The sequence below is a fragment of the Camelus bactrianus genome, chromosome 2 (assembly GCF_048773025.1).
Source record: "Camelus bactrianus isolate YW-2024 breed Bactrian camel chromosome 2, ASM4877302v1, whole genome shotgun sequence".
NCBI lineage: Eukaryota > Metazoa > Chordata > Mammalia > Artiodactyla > Camelidae > Camelus > Camelus bactrianus.
In genome coordinates, this window is record NC_133540.1 from 63,419,134 (window position 1) to 63,432,946 (window position 13,813).

At 36.3% G+C, this 13,813-nt stretch overlaps 1 protein-coding gene across 1 annotated transcript in view; it reads left to right on the plus strand.

Annotated features, from left to right (window-relative positions):
- Positions 1–13,813, plus strand: part of TACR3 (tachykinin receptor 3) — a 73,774-nt gene that overhangs the window by 48,260 nt on the left and 11,701 nt on the right. Inside the window, exon 4 of the mRNA XM_010953617.3 lies at positions 13,509–13,705. Coding sequence (XP_010951919.1) covers positions 13,509–13,705 — 197 coding nt within the window. The remainder of the gene's footprint in view (positions 1–13,508; positions 13,706–13,813) is intronic.

A 13,813-nucleotide genomic window follows, 5' to 3' on the forward strand; every position in this document is an offset into this window, starting at 1 on the left:
CTTATAAGAAGTTTTAGCAATAGAGATGACAAGACAGTAAGATTTACCCACATATTTTGGTGACTTGGCCAACAGGACTTGCCTAGATATTGAATAGGGTGGTGGAAATGAGGGGATACAAAGAGACACGCACAATTTCTAAGTATCTAGCTTCATGTACTAGATGTGTGGTGGTGTCACTTACTGAGATAGGGATGTTCACAGAAAGAACAACTATGTGGGGGGCAGGAGGAGTGGAGAATGGAGGGAGCTGTTTTTTAACACATAAAATTTTGAGATGTCTTTGTGATAGTCAGATGGATCACCTCTCTGGGGAAGATGGTGTCCTGAATTCTGCCTTCTCATCTACCACTTGCTAATTCTCCTGAGTGAAGTAGCAACTGTGATAAGACAGTGGGCAGAGTTCAGAGGGGTATGTGATGTCCAGAGGGTGCTACAGTCAAGGAGAGAAAGGCACAGGGTTTTATGCATCAACCGCATTATTCCTGAGACTATGAGGGTGCTAACACACTCACTAGGGACACATGGAGCAGACTGATTTTTTGCCATCTTCCGAGGACACACAGCTGGCCATCAGGAGAGAAAACAGCGCTCCCTCTGTGATGTCCAGATTTGCAGCCCTGAAAAGAACACTTTCAGTTTATCCTTACAGGCAAAGATAGACAGAGCCTAGAATTGGAAAAAGGAAATAAAAACAGACCTTAGGGAACCCAGTTGCTGGAAATAAGACAAAGAAGCAGAGCACCTAGAATAAGCCATACTTCATGGACTAAAACACAAAAGATACAATCTCTTAATTATGGCATGAAAATCATCAGACAAAATATAACATTTTTAAAATTTAAAACTGCAATTGTCAAAAAAGAAAATGTCATGTTGAAAAGTGAAGAAATATTTCAAAACACAAACAGATATCAAAACCAGGATCACAAGGGAAACAAATAACAGAAGGTTAAAGGAGAGGTCTAGCTCAGTGATACGGATTCATTCACTTGAATAGAATTTAATGCACAGAAAAATGTTTTATTTACCTTTATTTCCAGAATCAGCCTCTTCAACTTCTTGACAACACTCCTTGTTAGAAAAGAAACTCCTACCTACTAGACATTTCACTGTAATTGAAACACAGTTATCTTGGCACCTCCAATATGTACCAATAGCATTAGTTAAAGTGAGTATACAATGCATACAGTGCAAGCACAGTACCTTGCTTAACAGGGACTCAACAATTTTAGTTTCCTTTCTGCCTCGGAGGCAAATGTCCCTTACTTTCACTTTTTTAGGACTGATTAATTGATTGATTGATTGATTTTCCTCTTTTCTAAACAGTCTTATAAAACTAAATGTACCTCCATGTTTTATTCCTTCCTAATAAAATTCCTTTCAATAAAAGCAACTTCTTTTTATCATTGCTGCTATTAAGGGAAGAAAGTACAAGCTTCTAGAATATATATTTTGACTTATATTTACATTAGGATATAAATAAATCCAGACTGACATAGTATCATATTCCATAAAAATAAGTTGGTGTATGGAAATAGTTTCTAAGCCACCATTGAAACAGAATGCAATGAATGATGCAAACATGTACCTATCTTTCTCTACTAGTAACATATTACAGTTCAATTCAATAGCATAATGAAGCCTTTGCTATTGCAATGGTTAATTTTACGTGTCAACTTGCCTGGGCCATGGGATACCCAGATAGGTAGTTAAGTATTATTTCAGGTGTGTCTGTGAGGGATGTTTCCAGAAGAGATTAGCATTTGAACTGGTGGACTGAGTAAAGCAGATGGCCCTCTCCAAATGTAGGTGGACATCATCTAATCTGCTGAGAGCCTGAATACAACAAAAAAGCAGAAGTTTGAATTTGCTCTGCCTAACTACTTAAGTTGGTACATCAGTTTTCTCCACCAGCTTTCTTGGGTCTCCAGCTTACAGGCAAGTTGTGGGACTTCTCAGTCTCCATAACTGTTTGAGTCAGTACCATACCATATAATGCTCAACAAATATTTGCAGAATCAATGAATTAATAAAGTATGAAGCAATGCCATAATGCCACCAGCTAAACTGACGAGGAAGAGATTAGATGATCAGAAAAGAAATGTATTCTCCCTTAGATCAAATATATTTTTAAATGAAAATGAAATTGCTCAGAAATTTTACTCCTTCTAAGAAGGCCAAAAATACGGAGTATATAGTAGGGAGCTGTGCAGTATAATGGATATCGTAGCTGTATCAGTCAGAATTCTCCAGAGAAACAGAACCAAAAGTACAGAATATATTCATTCCTATATTTCTATATTCATTACTATTTTCATTCATTTCCATGACATTAAATATCATCTATATATCACTGACTCTGAAATGTATATTCCAAATCTACTTCCTCTATGAGCTCTAAGTTACATAATAATCAGCTGCATACTTTATGTCTTTGCACTGGTTATTTCCGAGGTATTTTTAAATTATAATATACACAACTTATCTTTGAGTTTCAAGTCTTCACATCTGTCATAAAAGTAGACTCTTCCTACAGTCATCCAAATATTAGTACCTGGTACTTCCATTTACCCAGGTATTAAATTCTGAAAACAATCATTCTTGAAACCTCCTTTTCCCTCCCACCACCATCTAATTCATCACTAAACCCTAATGATTCTCCTCCCTCAAAATACCTCCCATCTCTGTACATCTCTCCACTTCCATTGAAATAACTCTTCCATTGAAATAACTCTTTCATGAAATGACTATCACTATAACAGCCACTAGATCCACTAGAACTAACTCTCCAACTCATTTCCCCAGATCTACACTTGTTCTCTTCAAATTTATTCTCCATTCAGCATCCAAGATGTGGTTTTTTAAAATTGAGATACAATTTACATAAACATTATGTTAGTTTCAGGTGTACAACATAATGATTCCACATTTGTATATATTGCTAAGTGATCACCACAATATGTGTGGTAAATATACATCACCACATATAGTTGTAATTTTTTCTTATGATGGGAATTTTTAAGATCTACTCTACTTGCAACCTTCAAATACACTATGTAGTATTATTAACTACAGTCACCATGCTGTACAAGAAAATGCTTTTAAATTCTAAATCAACTCATGCAATCTGCTTAGTTTTGCAGTGGTTCCTCGATATATATAAGAAAATAGATAAAAGAAATTGTAAACCCTGAAAATAACCTACAACGTCCTGCGGAATCTTACTACCACTTATTCTGCCAACCTACTTCTATACAACTGTACTATTCATACACTATGTTCCAGTGATTCTTAATCTCAGTTGCTTGAGCACATCAAACATTTCCCCACTTCCCAGTCTCCTCTTACACTGCTATCAGGGCACAGAATGATGTGCCCTTCATTCTTCTCTCTACACATCCTTCAGATTTCAGCTTAAATATTACTTCCCCAAATAGAACTTCCACTGTATTCTACAACCTAGATATAATTATTTTTCTCTATAGAATTCATCATAATTTGTAATTTCATGTGTATTTGTGTATTTATTATTTAATGACATTTTTAATAGGGTGTGAGTGCTGTGAAACTAGACAACTTTTTTTTTTAATTTAGCACAGTATCTCTAGAGCTTAGGGCCTTGGTTTCTTTAGAAAAAATGGTGTTGTTGAAGAACAATTGTAATCTAAGGATATACTAGATTAATTAAGATAACATAATAGATCTTCTTTCTTAAGGCTGTTCCATCACATGGTTCAAATATCTGTGCTTTCCTGTGCTAAACACAAAAGCCAAGGGCAATAATAATTTTTAATTTAGGTGTAAAATATTTAAAATTATTTTTGTTTTACTCACTTAATATTTTTGAATTCTTATTATGTGCATGATAGGGAAAAACACAAGATAAATGATATTTCTTGCAGCTAAAGTGGTCATAAAATGGATGGGAAAATCAGATACCCTCAGTCAACAGGTATTTATTGAATGTCAAGAACTATGCTAAGTTCTGGAGACACAAAGATGAATAATGCATGTGCCCATATCCAGATGGAAGGAAACAGAATTGCACATGACTATATTGTATATCTGTGTTATAAGATATAATTATAAAATCCTAAGGTTAATTAGGAAGTATCTACACTACCTACATGAAGAAGTGAGGGAGGCTACTTGGGGAGGTGAACTTGAGTTACCCTCCCAAAGGATGGCTAGAAAATTTTACAGGGAAAGAAACTGGATCAGGGCATTACAGGGGTAAGCATGTGCAAATCATGTAGATTTACTTCAAAGTAACTACAAATAAGGACAATGTAATTTATAAACTATGCTTTCTTAGTCTGTCATATACTGCAGAGAAAAACATTAATTTTCAGTGACTGATCTTATTTTCTATAGAAATACAGAAAAAAGTAATCTTAAATATTCTAGATTTTACTGTTTCCAAAAAACAAAGTATGCACACCTTCAAGATAAAAAGCCAACTGCAAAAGACACTGGTTGGCTCAACATTTCAGACCGCAATATATCAACAACACTGTGTTTGTAAAAGGACAAGTTATGTCAATATATAGCGAGACATAAAATCTGTTGTTCCGGCAATGGTGGCAGCCTAGTCCTTTTCACAGGGTCAAGTACACTCAATATACCAGATATCTCCCTGCAACTCCTGGAACAGAGAAAGATTAAATGACCTGACAGTTGATGGCAGCTCTTTCCTCTTTTACAACCTCTTCCCCAGAAAGGTAATTGAGGCAGAAATCTTCTCGACTCTCTCCCATTCTGTGAGTGTCAAAGATCCTAAGCCCTAATAGTAACTATTTATTTGGGACTAAGACAGTCCTTTCAGCAGACCTGCTTTATGGTTTCTAGATATAAGGAACATATGAGATTGTCACAGATTTGTGCTTTTTTCCATTTGTCTTTAAATGTGCTAGATATAAATAAATAATGTGGAAGTAAGTGGTACCATATGAGCACAGTAAAGTCCTGAGTCCCTATTTCATGGTACTAGTGCAGATAAATCTGTCCTTATTCTTGTAGCATTAGATAAGTCAGACTCCAACCTCAAGTTCTTGAGCCCACTCCACCATTCCAACTTCTTTTCTCACTCTTTCACTTCTTCCAGCTTTAGGAAAATATCTTATCTCACATAAATCTCAATTGGGCCATTCCTTGGTGGAATATCTTTGACTACGTTTTGCTTAAGCATCCCCTGAGAATGCTAAGAAGCAAGGGCTATTTTTCAGGGTCTTGAGAAGCAGAATGTATACAAAATGATCCCTAGCTAATGAAGAATTAAGAGGTCCAGTAATCCTATCTCTGAACCTGCCTTTGAGATCTTAATAAACCACTTAACCTCCTTTGTTTTAAGTCTCCCATCGACGAAATGGAGAAACTATATGGTCAAAGGTTTATCATGGAGATTAAATAAATTCATATATTTGAAAGGTTTTCTAATGAATATATAAAGCACTAAGCCTATTACTAGAATCAAAAATGGATACAACTCCACTGACTTGTCCACCAGTGCTTCCCTCAAATGTATCCACTGGCTTTGCTTCTCTCAAAGGACAATGTACTTCTCAGCTTGATTTTCCTTTGATGATTTCAAAATGACTATGAGAACTACCTGGCTGAGTGTGTCCCTCCAGTAAGCTATGCACTGCTTTATATAGCAAGAACCTGTAACAACAGAAACTGGCACAGGAAGGTAGTAAAGAGGAAGATAAGGAAATACAAGTTTTGAAAAGCAGGATGAGAAAGTCCTTACGTAGGGCACAGAATGAGAAATTTGAAAACACTGCTATACCTTCTAGAATTTATGAGAGAGAAATTTGAAATGTAGAGTCAGGAATGAGTTCTCTATTGCTCTCCAGTTACAGTGTAACAGCCCAGCCCATCTCCACAAGTAAGAGCAGAAGATATTGATTAAAAAATTCCAAATTCCAGTCCCATTACCAGACTACCATCTTGTAGTCCACTATGAATGGTACTTTTATATATTTTGTCTATATGTTGCAAATACTATAGCTTTATTACATTTTTGTGTTATTTGCTAGATGTATACCTTTAAAGTAAACCACATTTTTAACCATATTTTGACATTCCTCCCTATTCTACTATAACAGAAGCCTCAAAAACATCACTTGGTCCCAATATTCATAATTTGTGACTATTTTTTTTAATTCTTGTTGAAATTGCTCTTATTTATTTGAATACCTGAAATAATGGTAAATAAATCTACTTCTGTTGTTTTAAAAACAATAGAAGTTTTTCTGGCTATTTTCTATTTTAATTATCTTCCTCTAAATACTAACAAGCCAGCTCTGCTTCCTCAGAAGTGAATACCTAAGTGTGATAACAAAGAAGTTTCTGCCTTAATCAAAGGAACAACTCTTCAGTCTAAGCTAAAGTGACAGATTCAATTGGATTTCTGACTTGTAATACAACCATGAAGAATCTATCACCTTGCCTAGCAAGTGAGCTTTCTGTGTGCTTGTCATTTCTGTTGCAAAGGAATTATCACGGAAAACAGTGCTTGTGAGGAAGACCACATATAACCTAAGGGAGGCTCAACTCATGGAAAAAGAGATCCTGGTCTGTCCTTGACATCGCCGAAAGTAATTCTCAGGCAATCCAAACCTTTCTGGAAATCTATTTGGTCTCCTACTTTGCTGGAATGAAACCATATAATATTCTGTCCTCAGCATTTCAAACATTGTACTAATCTGCTCAGGAGGCCATAACAAAATACCATAGACTGGTCATTTAAACAACAGAAATATTTTCTCACAATTCTGGAGGCTGGATGTCTGAGTTCAAGGTGTCATGCAGGGTTGATTTCTTAGAAGGTCTCACTGCTACATTTGCACATGGCTGTAACCCTCTGAATTCACATGATCGTCCCTCTGTGTGTCTTATCCTAATCACATCTTCATTTAAGAACACCAAACATTTTGGTTTAGTCCCCTCTAACAACCTCATTTCAGCTTAATTAACCTCTTCAAAGACTCCATCTCCACTTACAGTCAAATGCTGAGGTACTGGGGACTTCAATATGAATTTGGAAGAGTGACATCAGGAGGATGGCGGAACAAGATGTCCCTCGTCATATCCCCACTCAACAACAACAATCTGACATCCATCCATGGGCAAAGTCCCTTTGTGGGAGCTGGAGGATGCAGGCAGGAGACTGTGAAACAGTCCAAGAACGAGGAGAGTCACTTTGAGAAGACAGGCCTGCTCCCTGGTGACTTGCCTACCATGGCTCCGGCTATACACCCAGAAACAGCCCCGTACTTCCGAGGACGTGGCTATGGCCTCATCTGGCTTTGGCTATGTCACCAGCACCACATCTGGGAAGGGCCTTGCCCACCCAGAGTCAGGTGAAAGACACAGACCTTGGTCTTGCTGTGAACCCGTGAACCAGCTCCGCCCTCCCTCAGCCACAAACCAAAGCCCCGTGAACTAACTGATTTAGACAATCACCCACAGACCAGAGGGCCTTTGTGGAAGTCCAAGAGTCCAGCAGAGCAATTGTAGCACATCACTGGAGCCAATAAATCTGAGACTGGATGCACCGGAAAGAGTAAGAGGAACAAACTGACTTTACACGTCACCCCTCGCCACAAGGCAACACAGCTCAGTACCAGGATGGCCTTCTCATGTGTGATTTCTCCTTGGTGGGTAATAAGAGCATGTGATGGGGTGAGTGCCCAGTTCCTCAGCGGTGTGGGGCCCTGCCAATGGGGCCTCCTCTCTCTCCCTCCATCCAGAGGACTGTGGTGAGCTGCACAACTAGGGGGCAATGAGCAGCTAGGAGAACAGCAGGCAGGGCTCCAAACTGAACATATCAAAGGGACTCAGATCCTACTAACACATCCTAGGCTCCATCAGGAAGTCAGCTCACAAGCCACAGGGGGTGCCTCACCTGTGTGTCCCCCAACTGGCCAAGTTATAAGTTAAGTACAGCATAGAGATCTAATGTACAGTATGATGGCTATAGTTAACGATGTTGTATCATATACTTGAAAGTTGTTAAGAGAATAGATCTTAAATGCTCTCACACACACACACAAAGTAATTATGTGACGTAACAGAGATGTTAACTAACCCTATTGTGGTAATCACCTCACAATATTTACATGTATTAAATCATCATATTGTACACTGTAAACTTGCACAATGTTATATGCTAACTATACCTCAATAAATCTAGAAAAAATCTTATTAAATAAAAAGGACTTGTAAACAACAACAAAAAAATGGGTGTAGGGAACCCAATTCAATCCATAACAAGCCTCTATAAGGTTTTATCACTAATCATGATCCCATAACATAAGTCTTTATTCCTCTTGCCTTAATGTGCTTCCTTTTCTAATGTTATCTTGCTTTCGTTTTTGTGGCTGAATTCTTTTTTTTGGCTTCAGATCACTGTAAACCTGAATTCTTATAATACTTTCAAATTCTAAGTTTCCAATGGAAAAATGAAATCACATTAAAAATGAAACATGAGCAATGAAATGTAAATAAGTAGAATCCAAACACAATACCAAGGGAGGAATCAGGAGTTTGAGATACACACTACTATACATAAAATTGATGAACAACAAGGACCTACTGTATAGCACAAGGAACTATATTCAACACCTTGTAATAACCTATAATGGAAAAGAATCTGAAAAATATATATACATATGTATGTATAACTGATTCACTTTGCTTTATACCTGAAACTAACACAATATTGTAAATCAACTTTTCCTTCAATAAAACTAACGCAATACTGCGTACATACACAGAGAGAAATATTTCCCATATCTGCATGCACATTCACAGGGTTTTCTTCATTTATTTGGCCTTCACATAATTTCTTATAGGCATTGCTCTAAGCTAATGTTAATTGGATAGACATGCTAGTTGGATTTGGCAACAGTGTCAAACTCCTTGGATGACACTAACACAATATGCCTATATTTTCATCTAATTCTGAAATTACTGGCAAAATTCAACTCATCTTCTGGACCATCCTGCACTTTTTTCACAAGTGCTACTGCTTAGTTCTTATTTTCTCACTTGGGATTGAAATTTTTTAGCATGATTTCTGAAGCAGCAAAAGCCCAATCTAAATAGTTCTAAAAGTAGTACTTTAGATTCTGATGCTTGTCATTAATTTTTTTCCCATTATTTGAATTTGCTAATGGGAAGTTAGAATAAGCAGGATTGTAACTCTGACTTAAAGAGATACAATGTCCTTTAAGAATATTTGTGTAGACAAAAGGTATAGAGAAGTGGTAAGGTGTGGACCATGGTTGGTTCTCCAAAACATGCTCTGAGGAAGTTTCAATCAAAACAAGAAGTTTCGTCTCACTTAGAATTAATCATTTCAAGGTCAGGCATTTAAAAAGAATAAATGTTTCCCTAAAGAATATAATTCCTAGATTTTTTTAGGATCAGTAATATAGTATTTAATTTCCTCTGCTGACTCTTTTTCTTTCACAACCTAAAACCTCAAAAGCACCCATCCTGCATCAATTTAATGTGCTAGATAAGAACGGCTGCAGCAGGCATCCCAGTCTCATCTATGCAGGGAGGCTTTTTCCCTTTGATACATGAAGAAAACGTGCCCAAAGGTTATTCTCACTGATGTATGACACGCATTTCAATCCTGCCTACGTGAGTAAAGTGGATTCTAAACTATTAAAAAGAGACTATGTTGTGCAAGAGCTACCTCCCTTGTCCCACCTCCCTTCTTCCTCCTGCTAGTAATTTCCCGTGCCAAGGACAATGGGTGTCCACAACTGTCCATGTCATGGGAAGTAAATCCCATTGTTTCAGAAGCTGGATATGTCTTTCAGCTTCAAGAAACACCCAACTTCAATCAATTTACAATAAAGTTTGTTAAGACATGGTGAAAGATTTGAATCATCTCTATCTCAGTCTCTTATCTTGCCTAAAAAATAGCAGGAGTTTCAGGAAGTCTACCAATTTTCCTGCTCAGCATTTATAGCCTTTCTGTGTCAGTGCCATGGTCCAGTCATGAGACACAAGGGAACAGAGCAGCTGCACATCTATCATTGCTCAAGATTTGTGCTTCATTCCCTTGCCTTTTTATGAGAAAAAAGCATGATTACAATTTCATGATTCCAGCATTTCACAAAGCAAGGCAATGTTGCCCACCCAAGAGCCTGCTTTTGCATTTACGTCAAACCTGGTGGGCTGAGAATTTGATGTCTGAAATCACTGCACAAGATTTTGTGAGCAGAAACCCAAGGTAATGGTTAAAACCTATTTTATAGCAATAAATAGATAAAATATATTATATCAGTTGTTTCACTGCAAAAGATTCTTTCTTTTAGGTTCTTTTAGATTCTTCCTAAAAATTTTCAAACAAGTTTCTAAATGTTTTGCAATAGGGTCTTTAAGGATATATATGTGAATTATAAGTTATCTGATATCTCCATTTCAGATGCATTTTCATTTAATTCTCCATATGCACTTTAATTTTCCCACGTTCTGGAATTCTTCCACACTGATGGTTGCAAGTCACTTTAAAAGACTCTGATAGCCTTTGTAGCTCTTCAGCTATTGTTGAAAAACAATTTCATATAAAGGGAGTTTGTGATCAGTCTGTATAAAAGCATTCAAATAAGCTTTTATGTACATTTGCTGATACTATATTTAACATAGTAGCCTGAACCATGTTCACATTGTCATAAATGTTTTTTCTTGCCCTTAACATTTGTTCAGAATAAAATGCAATGCTTTCATGCATCCAAGATACTACACTGGTTATATTGTACATTCATTCTCTTTACCTGAATTTGTTCGCCTAGAAAAGGGAAATATCTCATTTTATACATACACAGGCTCATTTTGAAGTTGGAGGACAAATGACCCAGTAATTAATGACAGAGTAAAATTATGAACACTGATTAACCAACTACATGTCTTTTAGTTTCTTTCTTTTTGTATTCACTTTTATTTATTTCTAAAAAACTTGAAAACCGATTGTGAAATCCAGTCTATATGTCTGAAATACCTCAGCAAACAAAACAAGCAGGAAATTCTTGCCCTTTTGTATTTTAGCAAAAGGAGACACAAAGTGAAAAACAGACATAACAAATAAACTGAAAATAAAGAAAAAGCTAGGAGTCTGGGGAGTGCTAGAAGGACGGACTGCAATTTTAAATAGGTTGGTCAGAATAGGATTCTCAGAAAAAGTGACAACTGTGTAACAGCTGGAAGGAGATGAGGCTGTTAGCCAGCAAGAATAACAGCTGGAGGCGTGTCCCAGAGGGAGGAGCCGAGGGGGATGATCTTGCACAGGAGTTTGTCCAACATGTACAAGGAATGGTATGATGCTCACATAGTCAAATGTGAAAATGTCAATCAAATCCATGTCATTCAGTCTAATATTCTGTGAGCCTACAGTTAACATGCATTGAGTCATTCCTGCCTATAATAAACTAGTAAGTTCTCATAAATATTATTTTCAATTTTATTTACATATGCGTATGTTTACCATATTTCCATGCATTTTTAATCTACATTTCTTCCATTATATTGCAATCTTTTCAGGATAAAGAATCGGTCTTCTACTCATGAATTTTCTCTATTCTGTTTTCTAGACCCAACAGACATTCAATAAATGTTATTAGTTGTAAGCAGGAAAAACAGACTTAAGAGTCTGAGTTTTAAAGACTCTAACTTACATTCCATGAATTGTAATGGTCAACTCTTTGGCCTTTGCCTCAGTTTCATAAAGTGCAATTAAAAACCAATTAATAAGTTGTTAGGAGTGTGAAACACAATATTAATGTAAATTATAATAAAATATGGCCCTTAATTGTATTTTACAAATATATGGATGAAAAATAGGAGAGCTAAAATGCAGGATTCTGAATACAGTTCTTCAGAAAAAAAATGCAAGTAACAATGAGAAAATCAAAACACTTTGCATGATGTGGCCAGTGATGACATTCTGTGAGCTATTGACCTGGATTTTCAGCTCTGATAGCCAATTTCCATCAGCTCATACTAGATACTTGGATGTTACCTTGATTAGACCCTTAGGAAAGCTTTGCCTTATACATTGATCCATTTCATGCTTTGTCTATTTCTAAAATCATGTCTCTCATGATTTTTAACCTTCATAACTTTCATTTAAATCCCAATTTGCAATCAAATGATGAGTCCAGGACTTAAGTAACGTATTTTCACAGTTCTCAGAAGCCACATAGGCCATTTATGCCAGGACTTACTCTGATTTGTGTTCAAACGTGACCGTAAGCCTCAAAATCATTTCGTTTAATACATATTATTCTAAACTTTTTCCTATTTCCAAATTACCAAAAGAAGTATGAACAAATTTACTGGACAGACTGGTAATGAGAAATATTAAATGAGATTATTCTAGAATATTATTATTATTTCCTTTTACTTAGAAAGTCAAGCTGCTCAGTATTCAGTATCTTTGTGTCTACCTTTCTTATAGATACAAACAATGGAACAAATTTTATCTCATTAGAGACAAAAAAAATCCTCCTATTCAACTTCCTGTTACAAATTATACATCATCGTTCATTATTCATTCACTTTATATCTAATTATCTACTTTCAGCAATATACTAAGGATTGCACTAGATGCTGGGAATATTAAGACAGTTAAGACATTATCTATGCCTTTAAAAAATTTAAAGACTAGTGGAGAAGAAATAGAGATTGACATTCTACTTTGGCTATGGCCTTCCAGGATTTGTGGTTCAGAAGTGTGAAAATAGAGGAAATGAGCCATGTTAACCAAACTCACAGAAATTGATATATAAATCAGTTGTATAAGCCAATTGCCTATTTATAAACTTGAAGTTAGTGATATTTCCTCAGACTAATGTGAATATTCTTTATCACTATCCAGAGAAACCTTTCCCAATATCAGATTACAAAAGAAACCAAGTTAAAATTCAGAAGTTTGTCTAGAGAGCATGGTATTAAAGACATCTGAACAATCATAAGCTATACTCAGGCTATAATAAATACTTAGGAACCTGCCCAGCCATTATGGCCTCATGTACCGCACTGTGACTCAACAATCACAGAGCTGGGTCAGTTTCTCCAGATGTAATGACTAGATATAAAATTCAGTTTCTCTAGATACATTGTCTTCGCTATTTTACTGTGTAGGCTAGCACAGCCCAATCCTAACTCTTGCTTCCTTCTCCCTCAGGTTCTTTGGTGTTTTGTAAACACTTATTTTCTTGAGGCCAATTGAAATATATTTGTTTCCGTTTGAGTTAGTGCCACCTATTCACTAGGTGACACAAACATGCTTTCTTGAAATTTACCTTAGGTAACTGTCCCTGTATTATCTCACCATTTTTTTTTAATATTTTGACTATTCCTCAGGAATGCTATGTATTTAACTGTATTGGCAGAAAAACATGATTTGCAGTAAGCTATTAGAACTAATATATACGTAATAACTTTTACATTTGCCAGAAATGACCTCTTTCTTTCTTTCTTTCCAGGTTGTAAAAATGATGATTATTGTTGTGGTGACATTTGCCGTCTGCTGGCTGCCCTATCATATTTACTTCATCCTCACTGCAATCTATCAGCAACTAAATAGGTGGAAATATATTCAGCAGGTCTACCTGGCTAGCTTTTGGCTGGCAATGAGCTCCACCATGTACAACCCCATCATCTACTGCTGTCTGAATAAGAGGTAAAAACCAGATTACCAAGTGCAAGTTCGTGGTCACTTCTGGCTTTGCTGAAAGCATATAATGTTGTTCCAGCTTCTTGGTGCATTTTTAAAATTCAAAAGGAAGGG